At 40.6% G+C, this 18,274-nt stretch overlaps 1 protein-coding gene and 1 long non-coding RNA gene across 3 annotated transcripts in view; one reads left to right on the top strand and one right to left on the bottom strand.

Moving 5' to 3' along the window:
• LOC122573243 overlaps positions 1-18,274 on the top strand; it is a 111,911-nt gene that overhangs the window by 11,014 nt on the left and 82,623 nt on the right. The window contains exon 3 of one of the 2 annotated variants that reach the window (XR_006318691.1): positions 11,112-11,408. The exons of the other annotated variant lie outside the window; for it this stretch is intronic. This is a non-coding gene — a long non-coding RNA (uncharacterized LOC122573243). Of the gene's footprint in view, positions 1-11,111; positions 11,409-18,274 lie in introns of those variants that run through there. 2 annotated transcript variants of the gene reach the window in all.
• The window catches only part of LOC122573240 (zwei Ig domain protein zig-8-like), a 101,593-nt gene that overhangs the window by 9,560 nt on the left and 73,759 nt on the right, over positions 1-18,274 (bottom strand). Inside the window, exons 3-4 of the mRNA XM_043739336.1 lie at positions 9,701-9,885; positions 8,875-9,088 (exon numbers count right to left, since the gene is read on the bottom strand). Coding sequence (XP_043595271.1) covers positions 8,875-9,088; positions 9,701-9,885 — 399 coding nt within the window. The remainder of the gene's footprint in view (positions 1-8,874; positions 9,089-9,700; positions 9,886-18,274) is intronic.

The raw sequence follows: 18,274 nt of genomic DNA, 5'->3' as shown, positions 1-18,274 counted from the left end.
CGCGTTTATGCTGCCGATATTTTCGACTTTCGTCGTGTCTCGAATCTGATGGAAATAAATGATGGATCTGAAATCGAAGCTCCGACGCCACGCGATAAGAAGAATGCATCCTTCCTTTTTTTCCTCGTCTTTTTGCTTTTGCTTGGCAAGAATCTTCTTGCGTTTTTTCCATAATGCAATCGATTCACGCACATTTACCATAGTAGCCTGTCGACGATTTCTGATTCGTTTTACGCGGCAAGCGAAATTCGTCTAACGACGAGGCAATGCTATATCGATGCGTCTAGAAGGGTGGTGGGTGGAAATGAAAATGAACGAAGCCGTGATACGACCTACTCGAACCCAAATCATTTGCGACCGTTTGCAAAGTCGCATGTGTATCTAATAATTTCCAGAGGTAAATCGCTATCGCGTTCGTTGTATTGCGTTGGCAACTAAGTAGTATCGCGGACGAAAGGCCTAAGAGATATCGAGTAAACCATAAACAATGTCGCGAGAGCCGAGACGCCGTCGGGCCCATCAATGTGTCGTCGGTCCTTCAATTGAATAGTTCCATAGAAAAGACCTACATGACCCTGGCCACGAGCGGTTGCGAAACACGTGCGTGGTGGGTCTAAGAACAGTCAGTGTCAGTGGAGAAGCTGGAGGGTGTGAATCGAGAAGTCAGAGAGTGCGAGATCTCGCGTTGTCGAGATCCGTTGTGACGAGAGTTGCAAATTAACTATTGAGTTGTCTAAATTATAGTACGTTATTGTGATTAGTTCACGTTAAACAACCATCGTTTTCTGTTTAATCAACATCTGTACAATCCATTCATTGTAAATAAATCCTCATATTATATTTAGGATATTACAATACCACGTAATGACAAAATCTACAATCACATAAACATTCGTCGACAGTGATGTTTCAAGAAATCTCGGAATTACATTAAATTAATGTTCACGCGAGAAAGTAGTTGTGATAAATAAAATAAGACGACGTAAAATCGCAAACAGGTTTGTAGATTATTCCGTGTTTTAGCTTGGCGCGATTCTTTTATTCATGGTATTAATCAAACGTTCATGTAAAATGAAAAGTATTTCGTACAGTGTGATGTTTAGCCAGAGATGAATTATTCATCGGCAGAGAACTCCTTGTAACGTAATCTATGAAACATCCTGCTCACGTTGACCCTTACTTCGGATACTATCCTTGCCTCTTGCTTACCTTAGATATCGTGCTTACCTCGGTGTTGTTGCGAAATAGCTGCGAATCATCTTTAAATAAACCACCTTCGCTCGCTTAAGAAACACTCGCCTCTTTCCTACGAAATTAGCACGTTGTAAAACCATTTAAAAGAGATTCTCGTTACCTTTGCGCGAATCTAACCTTCCACAAAGCTAACCACAAAGACGGAAATAATCGAGTAATCTCTTGAATTTTAATTTCCAAATAGCTCTCCCTGGAACGTTTCGTTTGATTATTCACATTGGAAATATAATCTCACTCGGTAAAATTTACCGCGATTTTCTGTAACAGATTATCGCAACGACATAATTCTCCGCTTGTACTTTAATCTTCTGTTCAACCAAAATTCATAATAATTCAAACTCGGATTTTTACAGAAAGTTTCTTTTCATCTCGTATATGACAGACAAGATTCGACGTAAATGTGCACCGTAAGTCTGAAAAATAACACGTATACCAGAGAAGATCTTAAAATCGCGCACGATATGTTGGCTGAAACTTTAAAAAGAGTTTCTTCCAACATCATAGACGATGTAGCGTACTTTTAACAAAATTAGAAGATTATCGCAATTTATCATTCCTTTTTCGGCTAGATTTGAATTTACTATGTCCTCTTCTCGGTACGTTGAAATTTTATTTAATCCAATTATCCACTTTTTACTATTAACGATGGAAATAATCGATCTCATACGCTGTATTCCGAATTTCTCTTCCACCATTTAACCTTCGCCCTCTCAACCTCGATGAAAAAATGAATGTCCGCTTTATATTGGAGCTTTTTGATTCGATGGTTTATAGTTTTACGAATTTAATTCCGCCTAACGAGCACGCGGAAACACATTAAACCTCGGCTAATTCGGTACACAAAGGCGGAGACCTCGAACGTATTGACTCCCGATCGAACGTATCGACCCAATGCTCCTGCGAAACTGGCCGACATACACGTTCGAAGCCGCTGAAAAGCGGTAGTGTTGTTCGCTTTTGTCGCGAGCCACAGCTTCTCAATCAACCTTTTATTATCCTGCTCATAAGAGCGATCGGGCAGCTTGCGGTCGTAGTGGCGAAATTACTCGAAAGAGAATGTGCGACGGGTTGCTGGAAAAATCCGAGTTCGGCCATCTTCTAATTAAACGGATACTCTCCGGCTGCCGATAGCCTTGGAACGAAATAAGAAGAACGGAAAGGGAAGAGAAAGGAGCGGAGAAACATAGGCTGGACCCAAGTAGCCGCCTGGATATGGACACAGAAGGCGAGCGGAGCGAAAAGGGTGGGTCGAAAGCAGTGCGGGGGATGAAAAATACCGTGTCGAGCTTAAGATTCCGTGAAGTCCGACAGAGCGAGGACTTTCCGGCCGGAAGCTTGCGGGAAACTCTTGCTACTTTTAACTAGATTAAACGGAAGTTCCGTGTTCCCTGGTCTTCCTCCGTTCGCCGCGACAACGGCTATAGAGAAAACCGTGGGGACGTCGTGGAGACATGGAAAAAGGGGCGTGTTACGTGCAAGGGAACTGCGACGAGCGACGATTCGGCCGAAGGAGCGACTCGCGACAACGTCAATTTCCTTTTCTTCTCGCTTTGTTCTCTCTCTGATATCTTGCCCCTGGATTCGTCGATGCGAATCTTTGCATTTTCGCGGTGCTCGTGCGGCGGGAACAGTGGAGCGAAAGGAACATTGATCAAAGTTGGCGGTGCAATGTATTTGCGACGTATTTGCGACGTATTGGCGATGCATCGGAGAATTTTTCCAGTGGGTGAAAAAGGTCGTGTGGGCTTCGTCGAGTGGAGAACGCGCATTTGTCATTTTGTCGTGACTTTTTGCCACGGGAATAAGGATGATAATATTTTAATACGACGTAGTTGAAACTGGAAAGAATCTTGAAGGGAAGAAAGAGCGAAAGAAGACGATTTTCGAAGATAGTCGATAGATGTTTGGAAAAGAAAGTTTGGAAAAGAGTTGTTAAGATACGATATTTGAGTATCCCCGGCGCTTTGATATTACGACGAGTAAAATTCTTAAAATTACGCAGAGAATATAAAAATCGGGGAATATAAAAATCAGAAGGTGAATTTTGTTAATATAGCATCGATCGGCCGTTTACCGAATTGTGCTACTTTCGTCTCGCCCTTTCTCTCTCTTCTTCCTTTTATTTTCTCCCTTGCTTCTTCCAACGAAGAATGTCAATTTTCTCCTTCGTTATATTACGGCCCGAGCTTTTTATATTTCCACGGAGGAATCGCATAATTGTCCTACGCCATCTCTGGCAATAATCGAGAACGAGAACTGGAAGGAATTGACCCAAGTAAGGATTTTCTGGCGGGATGTAAAAACGGCCCTTAGGAACACCCTGTTCCAATTGTCGTGTGTATACAAACGAAGGGCAAGAAGAAACTGCGAATAAATTTCCATGGATAAACCGAGGCTCTTTAACTCGACGATCCGATACTCGGCCGAGGTCTTTTCAAATTTCAGTAAACTTGCAAATTCCCCTTGACTAATCTCGATGGGGCATCTAATAAAGTTAAAAAACGATGGATCGATAAACGGAAGAAAGAGTCGTGTTCCGTGAGCAAAAGGTCCACTCTGTTACTTTCTCGTGACAGGGTTGTCGCGAGTTTCCTATTAACCGGCGGAATAACAATTTTTCCAGCGTCGAAGCTATGCCTGGTGAATTAAAGATCAAGCTGGCTCGTGAAGCTCGGTAAACGTTAACGAGAATTTAAAATGGGCCATCCTCGAGCGTCCGTTAAAAGTTTCGACGTGGTCCGGGGGACGATCTGTAAACCGAGTCGCGAAGAGAAAATAGCAATTTGAAGTAGGCAGCCGCTTCGTGTTCCGATGTGGAGAGCCTCGGAGAGCTCGAGAGTATTCGAACGCATCCTCGATACGCCGCCGGCCCAATGGTTTTTCGATTTAAAAAGCGAGAACCAGTCGATAATTCAGGGGGACTCCGGTCACGAAAGGAGGTCTTTATATTGAAAGGGAGGACGGAAAAGCGGCGTGCGTGCAATTAATCACTCGCCTTTCCTCTCGTCCATTTCGACCCGGCACTCGATATGGTCCCATCGATATTCTTTAAAATTATACTCGTGCTCCTCCTGTTTGATCGGTCTCTGTTCTCGTTAGAATTGTTTTCGTATCATCAGGGTTGAACGTTTTTTTTTATAATGGAAAGTTTAAAGCTCGTTGACCAGGTTCGTCGATCGATTTGCCAGTTTTATGCACCACGGCCAAATTTTCACCATCAAGTGGAATTTATATTCCAGCAGCGCAGTCTACGGTTAACGTCTTTTACATAGATGATTTTAAAACGATAAACGACGCTCGACGAATAACGTACGAATCGTTGTAACTTTTCCAATTTTCCTGCGTCTTGATACGAAATAGCACGCGCACGTAAAAAATAAATCGATGGAAATCACTGGCCGTTTGAAATTACTCGGATAAAATTGTTTCAGGTTTGCTAGGAACCCGTAGGGCTAAAATCCTCTAAAAGCGTCGAATATTTTGCTCCAGATGTTCGGGCATTATTTTCATCCGAGATTTTTCCTTCAACGGGCTGTGATACGAAAACTGGAACGCTTTGCGCCGTCGAACGATGGCGATAAAGAATATCATTAGAAAAATGTGATTTGTAGACGCTAGGTGAGATGGGTTTGTGAATTACGACCCATCGAGGACCTTCAATCTGAGAAACAATCAGACAAAACGAGCTGAAGGCAGTGATTTCGTTGAGTTTCTTGGTCGATTATGTCGCCGAAACAAAGGGAGAATAAAGCAAGTGCGCAATCTAATTCACAGCCGGGGAATTGCAAATTCTTGTATAAATACGTCCCGCCGCGCTATAAAATCAACGCGCGCGCCCCTTGGCGTGTTCCACTTTTGTACTTTTGGGAGACGCTCGAGGCGCAGCCTTGGCGAAAACCTGATCCTGCCATCGCGTTAAACTTTCGGTACAACTGTCGTTTGAAACTGCCTCCGCGTGCGCGCCAACTTGATTAGTTAAGCGATACCGATCTCTCGATAGCAAATTTCCTCGCTGCAACTGGGATTTACACGCGGCCTGCATAATTAACCATTTTTCGCCACGCGGCTGCTGTCTCGTCTCGCTGTGAAACAATTGGTCGGCCGAAATTTATTTCCTCTTTCTCGCCAACGTTTGAAACTTCAACAGCCGTTTTCGTAGATTTCTAAAATTTCTAATAGACAGACCCCGGACGTTTACGCAATTCGTAGAAAATGTAAAACCGCAAGAACGCGCAGAACGCAATTGGTAAATGCAACAACGTGGAAACGAAGCCGAGTTTTCAAAATTGATAGTTGATGATATATATGCGCGCGCGTTGATAAATAATATTTAAGTGGAAGTGCTTGCGCGGAAGTGAATCGAAAAATTCAATTTTATTTGCGAATTTCGTATAAATTTCGAAAGCGAATTTTCAACAGCAAATTTTTACGAGCAAACGAATCGAAAGAAAGAACGAGTACTCTGCTAAATTTGTACCTTCTTGTAAAACTTTTGATTCTGACATTTTGCTCGATTTTTATTAGCAACTTGTGATTATTATTGATAACATATGAATTAATGGCAGATGAACATGAAACGCAGATGATAAAATGAAATATATTTGCAATTCGTCCAAGTGTCAAACGATTGTAGACGATATTATCGTTGAAATCAGTCGCGATAGTCTCTCGATCACTTCGAAACGGGTCTTGTCTACAGCTTGGCAACCATACGAGCCGAGTATAACGATCTCCTTAAATAAAATACTGCAGCTGCTTGACGTTTATCTTTTTATTGCACGATAACGCGATATTCTACGATAATTCGAACGAAGGACAAAGTGTCTCTCCCGAGTCTCCTCTCTATTTGTTTGTAATTTTCTAGCTGATTCATCATCCGTCAAAAGTAAGTAAGCGCGCATATCATTTTGGGCGGTAATGTTACGCGTTTGTCTGCCTCTTAGGAAATAGATAGCAACTTCTCGAAAAGTCATTCTAATTAACTAACAAGCTAGCTGCACTTGGAACCTTGTTAGTTTCCTATTTACTCTCGAGACAGGTATACGAAAGTGCATGAAGTTCAATAACAACTCATTCATTAGACAGAGCTACTTTCTGCAAACTTCCTGACAAATAATTATACCACGGGGTTTGTGATCAATGATATAAACAGAGAAACATTTGGTTTCACCTGCTGTCCCGGTCTTGGTAAATCAAAGAACTTTGATTAAACTTCTCGTCGTTAATATCCTTTTAATTCAGAGAGGTTGGCAAACGTTATTTGTTACGCTATTGGTAAGGAAAAGGAGCAATATTGCAAGGACCTGTGCTTATTAAACGCCAAAGACATAGATGGATGAGCGAATTTGTAAACACGATGCTTCAATTACTTTTAGATGAAACGCATCACAGACCATTATAATATTTTAATACTCCTCTTGCAAACGCTATACGTATAATTATTTGGAGTGGCTGCCATCAGTTTGAGCGATTATAAATTGTGATTGATAGCTTGACGCGATATTTATGCAATATACTTGCAACAGAGATATCTCGCATGTTTATTATCCGGATAATCAATAATACGGTATTAATAATGTCGTCAATTTATTTTTCATCAATCTCGAAAATATTTACACCTTTAGAAGTTTCCAATATACGTATATATATATATATGTCGGAGTTGAAAGGACACCGGGCTCTTCCCTTTGGAATTCTTCGGAAAATCCCCAATATTTTAGTCTCTATAATTAAACTCGATTATAATTGTCCGAGATTTGTGATAGTGAGCTTTGGCTCGAGGCGGCAATCAGTTGCCGAACGTAACTGCGGTCAAGGAATGAACGTTTTGTCTAACAAAAGTATGGAGTAATAGTACAGCTCTCCTTTAAAAGAGATAGTTGTAGCGGCACACGACAGTAAACATTCCAACGGTATCTGTCCCGTGGCTCGCCACAAGCAGACCCTATTCTCCGGGTAAGATGATTACCAGATGTCGATGCATCTCCACAGAACAGGTTCAGCTAGCCTGAGGAGCCGTTATAAATCCTAAGATTTAGTCAACTAAAGTCCTTCAAACAGATAAACAGTCTTTGTCCCAACTACGGGAAGATAGGGGAAATCTATTTTTCTCGCGAACGACGCTTCCCGCTAGCAACTTCCCCTGAAGGGCGGCTGGCATCCTTCTCTAACCACCAACATGGAAATTGTCCAATTAACAGCAACGTCAATTTCCCTCACCTTCCGAACGAAGGCTTTCCTCGACGAATCCGAGGATCTGGTGTCCTTAGACACACCCCATCATAGTTTTTCCCTGCAGCATCATCGTGACGGAAAGTCATTCTTTCGTGAGGTCTCATTAGCGAGTTACATAGCGTCTTTACGCTCGGTGAATATTTCACGTTTTAACAAAGACTTAGTTTAGTAATACTTGTACCGTAGACAAGCAAGTTGGGTAGAACTTGGGCTTTGGAAGAAAGCGCATTTTGTTATCCCGTTGACCGCGGATTCGTTATTGAATCTAGTATCATTGTCATTAGCTTCTCGAGTGTCTAATTAGCACGGTTACTTGTCAAATTCCGTAGTAATCATATTTGCGCTAGTAAATATCTCCTCTATTGCATAACAACAATGTCTAATGCAAATGAAGATTCGTTTCACGCCCCTAACTCTAATCACAATGTGAACCCGACATATGTATAGATTGTCCATTATTTCTAATAACAATAATAATGTATGCAATTTGAAAAATGATGGCTACCGTGTTATGCAGAAACTTGGTTAATCGATGGAATGAAACTTTGGTATTCGACATGTTGTTAAGTTATCTCATAAAAGAGCTCAAGGCATTACACTTAATGGTGAAACTTTAGATATTTGCTTGAGAACACATGGGATATGATAAAAGTGGATCTAAACTTGTATGACTAATACCTATAGACAAGCGGAACACGATTTATTTGTTGGAAAGTTGAGCAATTTGACACCAATTTGCGGAAAGCTTAACTGTATCGAATTAATCCCACTAAATGTTACGCGGCGTTATACTCGTAACACGTAGGATACAGTCATTTATTCAAATTGTATTTACCGAACATTCGAACAGATTTCTAAAAGTTGGAAAGCTTAGAATAATTTGGAAGTTAAATGTCGCACGGAACGAAAGAAATCCAAGGGTCTGAGAATCCAGTCGGCTAATCCGAAGGCTTGAAAGCTTATTAACAACATCATTGATTCAAGAATTTGAAGAATTCAAGAACCTCGAAAGATTCGGAGTATCCGCTAGCCGTCCAATCTTGCTAAATTTCCAGCAATCTTGGCATTCTCGAGATCTTCGCTTCTAGAAAATTTACGCGTGCTGCGCTGTTTATTTGCCTGCCGGTGGCCTGTGTTATTTATTTCTGAGTGCGTCAAATTCGCAGAATAAAATCGAAAGTCCATTAACTTTAGACTAGGAGATCGTCGATCGTAATTAATATGAAAATTCGTTCGCCAAAAGCACTGGATATTTCGCGACAGTTGCACTAAACGTTTCTCTGTATTTTCTTATCACGTCAAGTTTGATTTGTTTGGATGTATATCGGTGATGGTATTATGGTTGACTATCTATATATTTTGTAACTAATAGAGAGAAAGCGTTACCGAGAACAGTGACGTTAGTGACGAGCATTCTCGGAGGATGCGTGTTCACTTGACAGACGTACAGTCCACGATCCTCTCTGCGTACCCCGGCGATTGCCAGCCTCCAGTTGTTTGGATATTGGAAGCTAACGCTGTACCTGGGATCGGAAATGTGAGTGGTATTACCCAGAGTTAAAAGGGATGCCCAGTCGGCGTTGCGGCGTAACCACATGACCTATAATTGCGACACACATTCTACAGTTGCATGTGACTCTGCGTGAGAAGTTGATTGGTTAAAACACGACGGTTTAAATCAAGTTACATCGTAAAACACCGATTGCGTGGTAGGCTCTGTGTTACGTATTTACAAGATTCTGCGATTACAAGTCGCTTCGAGCGATTTCTATCAGCTTTGACTCGTCAACTCGTTAAGCAGTTTCTCTAATTTAATTTCCAGTATTTGTTACTTTCTAACTAGTCATAACATAAAGTGTTTAACACTTTTCTGGTACAAACTGTTTCGAAGCGCGATTAATTCTTTTCATCAAATTAGTTTTTGATCGTAACGCAGCCATTTCGTGATTAATTTTTCTTAACACGCAACGATAAAATCTAATCTGGTCTCGATGGAACGCGAAACCGTGGAGTTAGGATCTTCTCGTTCGTTCGTTAATTTTTCTCATCTCTGTTTTATCACGATTAATATCTTTCCATTTGATCATCGGTGTTTTAGAATACTTGTTTCGCAAGTGGTGATCAGTAATCTGTAAGCGTTTCGATGAAAATCGTACAGATTCGTGATTGTTCCGGATCTGTTCCTTCGATATGGAAATTTATGAACGAATACCTTTTTGCCAGAGAGCATTGCGACGCGACAATCGAGGAGAGCAGTCGCACCAAGATGCAACGCTACGTTCTGCGATCCATTGATTCCCTGGCCTTCTGCATTTTCGAAGTACGGATCCCAATCTGTCACTCGATGATGCCTCAATCGAGGAATTCGAAGGGGTGGCAGATTAGCAATTATTTCCTCTGCAACAAATCCATGAATATTTAATGAGTTTCTGCCAATCTTATTAAACCTTCATCTTCATCTTCCTTCGTTAATGCACCCATAAATCCGACAAATTAAAACAATTTCAACCAATTACTCTCCTCTTTCGCTTTGAATATTTTTTCTTATTCGCATGCAACATCAACGCGTGTTGATTTATATGTTACGAAAGATCATTAATAATCGTCGTTAGAAGGAGCAATTTAATTTAATTCAAGCGATATATTTACATAGACAAAGTGCATATCACATGTTCCGCAACCCGAAACGCGTTCATTCTTTTTTAAACGAGGGACGAGGCAGACCATGCGTGCACGCGTGATACGTTTCCCATAGTTTTATATTATTTATTATAGTTCACCATAAATAATAGAAAGTTGCCCGTATTATATTAGTTTGTCCGGAAAGTGTTTTTCTTTTACAGACACGTCTTTTACAACGATGCATCTTTACACAAACATGAAACCTAATCTATCGAACGTTGTGATCTTTATCTTGATAGAACAAAATGGATCATGGGTAATTAAATAAAATAATATAAAACGAAAAATATCGTGCATCCATTATTTCCTTATAAAAAGAAAGAAACTTTTCGGACGACCTGATATGTTCCTAACGAAAGGAATATCGCGTCCCGTCGTGCTACAAAATGGAAGTAAAATAACACGGCGATTCTAATTCCTGTGAAGGTACAATTTCGCCAAGATTTTCCGGTAAGCTGCAGACATCTGTCTTGCATGGCGGCGCTGTAATAGGATTTTTACGGACGCGTCAAGCTCGTATAGGGAAAAGCGCGAAAAATGCGAGCACACCGTTCAAGTAAATTGCACTCTCATTCCATGAATCATTGCGCGATCGTTGATTTATCAGCTGCACCGTCGTTTGCTAACAACACTATTTGCTGCCGCGTAAATCACGAGAACGCTTTATTAAAGCGTTATTAAAATATACCGCTTTTGATTTATGACGCTCGGAAGACTTTTTCATAAAACGATTGATCAATCCGAGCAAATTAACTCGTACGGTTTTCAGAAGCCTGTTGTATCGTCGAACCTCTCCGTTAACAAATTTCTATCTATCCTTTCGTCTTCTCAACGTTAAAAAGTTTATATTTTCTTTTCTTATCAAACATGCGGTCATTAATCGTCGAAGTGGTCACCACTTCTAAGAAAACTCTACATCTGGCCTTTTTAGTTTTCCCCAGCACTGAAGCCATCGACAGCGTATAGGCAAAAGACTGAGACGAAGGCAGACCATAAACAGTAGACAGACGACGTTGTTGTCACAGGGTAAATTTGACTCATTATGCTATAAGATAGCAAATCCCAAGCGCCTTATCATGAGTGACCACCGGGGTAGCATCCAGTCACTCTAAACATACGATACGACCAAAGTCTTTCTCCCACTCCGATAAATAAAAGAATATAAATACTCCTCTCAAAATCATCCAAGTCAATCTGCAGTCTGCGTAAGTCCGAACCACCCTGAACTTTAAAGCCTATCGTCGCGAACCGCGAACATCATAAAAAGTTTACCATTAATCATTGTATAAGTGTGTGGAAATAAAGAGCTTGATCTCCTGTTTTGAGATCGACATTTTTTTTCTGTCATTTGTTGAATTATTACGCGACATTGTCTTGGGGGTTTTCAGTTATAGGGTAACACTGCTAGCGTGCCGATCTGGACCAGCTCGAATTATATTCCTACTTGCACTTACGCTTTTGTATTTAAAATATATTTTTCTACCGTACAACTTATCCACGCGTTTCTCTCTCTTTTTACATCTAACAACCTCAACATTAATATCGAGCACGATCGGTTTCTCGATATCCGCACAAGATAGAAATTTAATGCATTTTCGATAAAGCGTTTTATATCAACAAGCGCATCGTATTCCTTAAATAAGTCGCCACGAATGATCATCGATTGCTCGGTAATAATCGCTTCAGATTTAAACTCGATTCTTAATTAACGATGAAGAATGTTGCATTAATTGTAATTAATGTGGTCTCTGCATTTCTATGAGTAACCTAATAATACGTGAAGCAATGTTACGTGTCAAAGAGATTGGAGCACTTTCGTAGCGGACAACAGCAACGATCGATTGGATCATTAAGCGCGACTACTGTCGATCGAATATTTGGCAGAATATTCCGGCATACGGAAAAGTAAAATTCTTGGGACGCTCGAGATTGTTCGTTGAACGGGTTCGATGATATTTACTCACAGAGCTGAGTGAAATATCGCAGGTTGTGTGGTTTCTGGAACGCGAAGAATTTATCGGCACAGCCACCAATTTCGTGCATAAGCCGCGCGTTCATTTTCCACCAGTTCTATCACAATTTGTTAATCGTGTCAGTTTTCGATAGATCGTGTTATAGCGTTACCTCGTTTCATCCACGTGTTTCTTCAACTGACACAGTCAGACTGAGACTAGTCGATACTATAAACCTGTTATTTCTGCATCATTATAGTTCAAATATACAGGGTGGTTTGTAACTGGTGGTACAAGCGGAAAGGGGGTGATTCTACGTGAAAGAAGAAGTCGAAAATATAGAATAAAAATTTTTCGTTTGAGGCTTTGTTTTCGAGAAAATCGTCGCTATCGCTATCCACTATCAGTAACTATTAGTATACCATCATGTCTACATACAGCAATCGGGAATATACGGACATGTTACTTTCGTTAGGTGCGTGTGGTGGTAACGCATCAGCCGCAGACACCGGTATCCAAATCGTCAACATCCTGACAGACGTGTTATTCAAAGAGCAGAACGAACCCTCGGCGAATATGGTTCTTTCGAAAAAAAGTTCAAAAGTTGAAAATTCAAAGTCGATTTTCTCGAAAACAAAGCCTCAAACGAAAAATTTTTATTCTATATTTTCGACTTCTTTCTTCGCGTAGAATCACCCCCTTTCTTGTACCACCAGTTACAAACCACCCTGTATATATTCAGCGTTTAATTTGAATATACACAGATTTAGAAGATGTCTGTAATTGACATAAATATAGGAAACGTATCGTTTAAATTTTCATTACGGATTCGTTGGATAAGATGGTTGTAAAAAGAAATTTGTACCATTCCTTCGCAAAATTTCTTTCACGCGTTATCCATTAAACTAGTTGTTCTAATCTCTCAGAAAGACTCAAGCAATTTGTTCGTTTGGTGGCGGTTTTAAAGAAAGTTAGTCCGTTTTAAAGAGCGTCCAAATATTAACGAGAGCGACTGTAATCCCTATCAGAGGGCAAACTGATCGACATCACTGTTCGTCGATTTCTTAATTTCATTACACGAGCACGCGATTAATATTCAGTTTCGAGGAAACGGATGTCTTACTTCCACGAGTTGGCCCGGTGCAAGAAAATGACACAAATAATATAAATCCTGAGAAGAAATGAAAGAAGCAGCGTTTGTAACATCATCGGTTTTTCGTACTTTTCAATTTGCGGAGTTAATCAATGTCGCTCCTGAACAGCTTCTACCATCTTCTAATTATAAATTTCATCAAATTTCGATCGTCTTTTATTGATTTTCTTCGGTTCACGAAATTCATGCAATTTTTCACAACAGCACAACGATATCGTATTTTAAATGAAATTCCTTTGATAAATTTACCAACGTTTTAATATAGCGAAATCAAATTTCCAGCATACGGAACTCGCTAACGTAAGCGTTATCGTTGTAAAATACTAAATTTCATTCGTCGAATCGATATCTGAAATTAATTAAGCGCCTCTATCGAACACATTTTACGCGTAAGATTTTGTCACCGATGAAATTCCGTTTCAACGTGTACTCGAGCCAAGCTCCTCGAGACATTTTTCACGCTTACTGTCGCTTCGAATTTCCTGTTCCTTCGACCACCAACAAGACACCTTTGTGGCGAAGATGAAATCTACGGATCGACCAATCGATTCTAGCGACAGGCGACATTCTACGAAGAGGATTCGCTTCTTCGAGTATTCAGATGCGATCGCTTTCGCGACTCGACGCAACGTTCGTTGAAAACGCGACAAAGCACCGAAATCACGAAATCCCAGAACAATCGAGAGCGGTCTTGATAAGACGAGAGGGTGTCGTGGCAAAGCTGATGAAATTTGTCTACGTGCAAAGAGACAGAGACAGGAAGAGTCAGAGGGAGGGAGAGAGAGAGAGAGAGAAATAAAGAAGGTACTAAAGCGAAGAAAACCGAGAGCAGAAGAAATGAGGCGTGCAGAGTGGAAGGAAGGTAGCAGAGAAATCGTTTCTCGTCTGTATTAGTCAGCTTTTTCTTTTTGTTAATTATTTAATAACGCCGTAATATTCTGAAACGACGAGTACCGTGGATCGAAGCAATAGGGAGAGTACAAAGGAGGATGGAGGATTGAAACTGACCAAGGACAGAATAGAGCGAGAAGGATGGAAGAAATCGCAGAGACCATGGGTCTGATCCACGTTTCGCCACTTAACCTTTCGACCTTTCGCGTGGATTTAACTTGGAACGATTCTTAGGATTCGCGTTCGAGGGGAAACAGGAAATATAATTACGTCCCCGTGAATAGAGCAGAAGTTGCGAAATTTGATACAAAAGGGAGGAAATCCTACCGGTTTTCGAAGTTGTACGAAGTTGATAAAAATAATGGTAGGAAGGAAACGTTTCGTTTTGTTTTCTTCGTCCGTTCGTTTATGTCGGCGACATAAAGTTTACGTTTTCCGTAATCAATCGTGCCATTAGGTCTCGCTTCGTTTCAGGATTGCGAGACGTTCGACGATTGCTTTCGACTGTGTTTCAAAGTCTCGACTCTTTTCGATTCATTTCGCCGACTTCCTCGAACAATTATTTCCATTTCCCAAAAGGAAAAATATTTTTGATACGGTGATATGAAAGGAGATGGAAAGAACGTGGCAAAAGTTACTCGTCTCTCAGGTGGAGATCGTATCATCGTCGTTGATAGTTTACGAGAAGGCAAATTAGTTGGTGTACGATAGCGTTCAACGATAGAGTCAACATCCGAACGATAAAGCACGTGACATTATCGGGTGGATCGCGTGTTGACACAGCGAAAAGCGCGAAATTCTTAATTCGTGGTTTCTGGTTACACGGTTAGGCGATTAACAGAGGATTTCCTGAAATGTGGTGGTTATACGTGGAGCGCGAAAAGGCTGCGCTTTCGTCCGCATGGCTACCGACGTCATGAAGAACCAGTAATTAAACTTTGTGAAAGTTGTAGAACATGTAAACCGGCGCTTTCTAATGCATTCGTCGCGTGCGCTGAAACGGTCATTGCTGTGTAACGGATACACGGTTATGAAATTCGCTGGCCGTAGAATATCTGCACAAAGTTTGCGCGCGATACACTCGTGAAAAGCCTCGTGTGCCGCGGAACGTGATTCGTTTACGAAAATTTGACGTTTAATGACATCTTCGAGCGAGAGAACTTCGCGTCTTACCACCGAACGTTACGCAATTTTAACGTTGATTTTAACAAAAATATACTTCATCGACTGGTCGTTGATGCGAATACGAACATTCCACGGAGCGAAAAATCATAGCGGTCTAAGACAAAATTTCGAGAGTTTGAACTTAGCCGCGTGTTTCAACCCTCGAAGGTGTCGTTACTTTTTAATTAAGTTGTAATTTTATTCTCTTTATGTTTTCCCAACCCTTTGAACTCGTAAGACAACGTTTTTCTTAAAACGTTACTCCGCGTTTGATTTGTTCAGTCACACGAACACGAACATTACAGCGAATTACAACGAATTACTCACATTTTACGTTGCGAATTTCAGCCAGTCGTTCACAGAAGGTTTCACGTCGTAGTATTTTTTGTTGGATATTTCCCAAGCCGCTGCTAGAAATGTATTATTGAAAGGTAGGGCGAGTCAAGATGATACTTTTCGAACTTGTAACAGGCTCCGTGCGGAGAGTTCGCCGAGATCAATCCCTGATTTTCTTTCGGATCTCGAGAACGTGCTATCCAATACGTTGTTACGCCTACGGTCCATACGAAGAAGTCCATTTTCAACCGAGAGAAAATTGTCGAGAACAACCGAGTGGATTACATACCGAATTTTGAGGAAAATCTATTTGATCAGAAATCGGAATTATTCGTCTCGCGAAAAGAGGAGTTTCTATCGACATTTTCAATTTAATTGGAATCTTTTTATTTCTCGTCATTTGTACTAGCGTCGTTCTTGTCCTTTCAAATATTATTTATATTTGTTTAGGGTATTATACGTATCTTCGAGGATTTGAAAGAAACTGGCAATCTCTGTAACTTTATCGTTAAATCTCGTCAAACTCTTCCGAAAAATTAAAGTACGTTCGTCTTCGCTTCGCAGACTGTAACATTTTACTCCTCAGAATTTAATTAAAATTACTCAAAAAACGAGATACCTAAAAGTTTCACGTTCCATCTTTTTTCTCACTCCTTGCATTCTCCTAACTTTATCGGGCTTCCTTGTAATATGGCGAAGTAGCCCGAACGCTTCAATAAGTATCAATTAATATCAATAAACACCTGAATCGCGAACAAAGGAGAAATATCTTTACTTCGAAGGAGAAGATGTACATAAGTTTTAACTTGAAGTGCAGTGAATTTCATAAAAAGTATAATTTATATTTCAGGTATTTTTTAACGAACAGACGATGCAAATAACTTGCCGCGTTACATTAAATTATAGCATCACGCTGTTTATCTTTAATTAATGCTGTTTAATTAATGTTGTTTGGTGACAACGAAATCTCTCTCGTCATCTGATGCACACATTCGAATCTCTGTTACTCAAACACACCACCGTCTTCCGTTTATATCACTTTGCACAAGTTTTCAGTTATCTACTGTCGTTTAGTTAAGTCGTGTACATACATAGGAATACGGTAAATGCGGAGAAAACTAATATATTGAAACGGCAGGAATACGTAAAAGTGGTCAGAGCGACGTAATTTCATTTCGTTTAAGTAGTACTTTTCTTTCCCGAACGTGTTACTTTGTAACTTTTAGGAGAAATTGCAAATGATAGTTAAAACGCGAATATTTGAAAAATAGTTAAAAAGTCTCCGAGAGCTAGATAGAAGCCTACGCGTTGTTTTTAGCAAAAATTTTCTAAACATCTGCGGGAAACGTTCGTCTCGAGATATCTGTTTGACAAACCCGTGCACTTTTACTTGCAAATTGCGTTTTTCTTATCGAGACAAGCTTCACCATCTAGATTTATGAACGGTGTTCCCGGGGGAATTCTGCTTTGCCCTTTACAATCTTGCTACCTTTTCTTGAATAGACTGGTCAAGTTTTATGAAACGTATAACGGGAAAAGTGAATAAATATGCAAGCTCTTCTCCATATATGCAGATATCGTATAAACAGAAAATGTGCACGTTAATATTTTTACGTATGCGAATATTTCGTTATTATTAAACGATCAAGCGCAATTCAGGCGGTATAAATCAACGAAATTAACGGAAAATCATGATGTTAATTTTTGTTTGGCTATGAGGTAAAAAATCGTTGTGCGTTTCATGAAAAAAGGAAGGTCGAGAGAAAAGAGAAAATTTTGAACATTTTATGAGATATCACGCGACAATCGTCGCACTGGCAATTATTTTTGACATATTTATCGAAGAAGTAAAGTACATTAATAAATCGGTGGAAAAGTTTCGCCACGTTTATCGTAATGACGCTCTTCGTTCGTTCCTTTGTCATTCGTTTTGCTCGTTATTTACCGAGATGCTGCATCGTGCCATAACATAAATAACGCTGGGAAAGAGGCACGAAGACTGAGGGAACGGAGACGACGATTAACGTGGCTAAGTAAATGAAAAAAGCGACTCGCTTGATCGCCGATACCGAAGCATTTGCTCTCGTAACTCACCGATCGGAAGATTCGTCGAACACACATGCGTCAAACACGTCGTGAGACGAAGTATCGCGTAAAGAAGAATTTATCTCTCCACTTCGATTCACCTTTGTACGCGCGAAAGAAACCACTTCTTTCCAATTGCATCGTGGTTCTCGCTGCGTCCGCTGCACTGTATCCTATTTCACAATTCCATTAAAGCTTAAAGCCGGAAGAAAAAAGCACGCCTCCACCTATTCGATTAAAGAGGATAATCTTGAACGAGAGACGATAAACCGGGCCACTCTTAATTCGCGAAACAACGAGATTGTCATCGAGGAAGACATCGGACGTAAACAATCGGACGTAAACAATCGGATAGCCGAGCTATCGATTCGACGTGGAAAAAATACGGCAAAAAGAGAGGAAAATACACAGCGATGGATCCTTTCGGGTCGAACGACCGAGTTCCTGTAGCGACCGAAGGGCTGAGGGGCCTACGAGAAGAGGAGGGTGAAAGGGCGAAGGGTACACTCATTGCCGAAGACAT

Source organism: Bombus pyrosoma, linkage group LG11, assembly GCF_014825855.1.
Source record: "Bombus pyrosoma isolate SC7728 linkage group LG11, ASM1482585v1, whole genome shotgun sequence".
NCBI classification, from domain to species: domain Eukaryota; kingdom Metazoa; phylum Arthropoda; class Insecta; order Hymenoptera; family Apidae; genus Bombus; species Bombus pyrosoma.
Note: the sequence above shows the minus strand (reverse complement) of the source record. Positions and strands in the feature narration are given on the sequence as shown.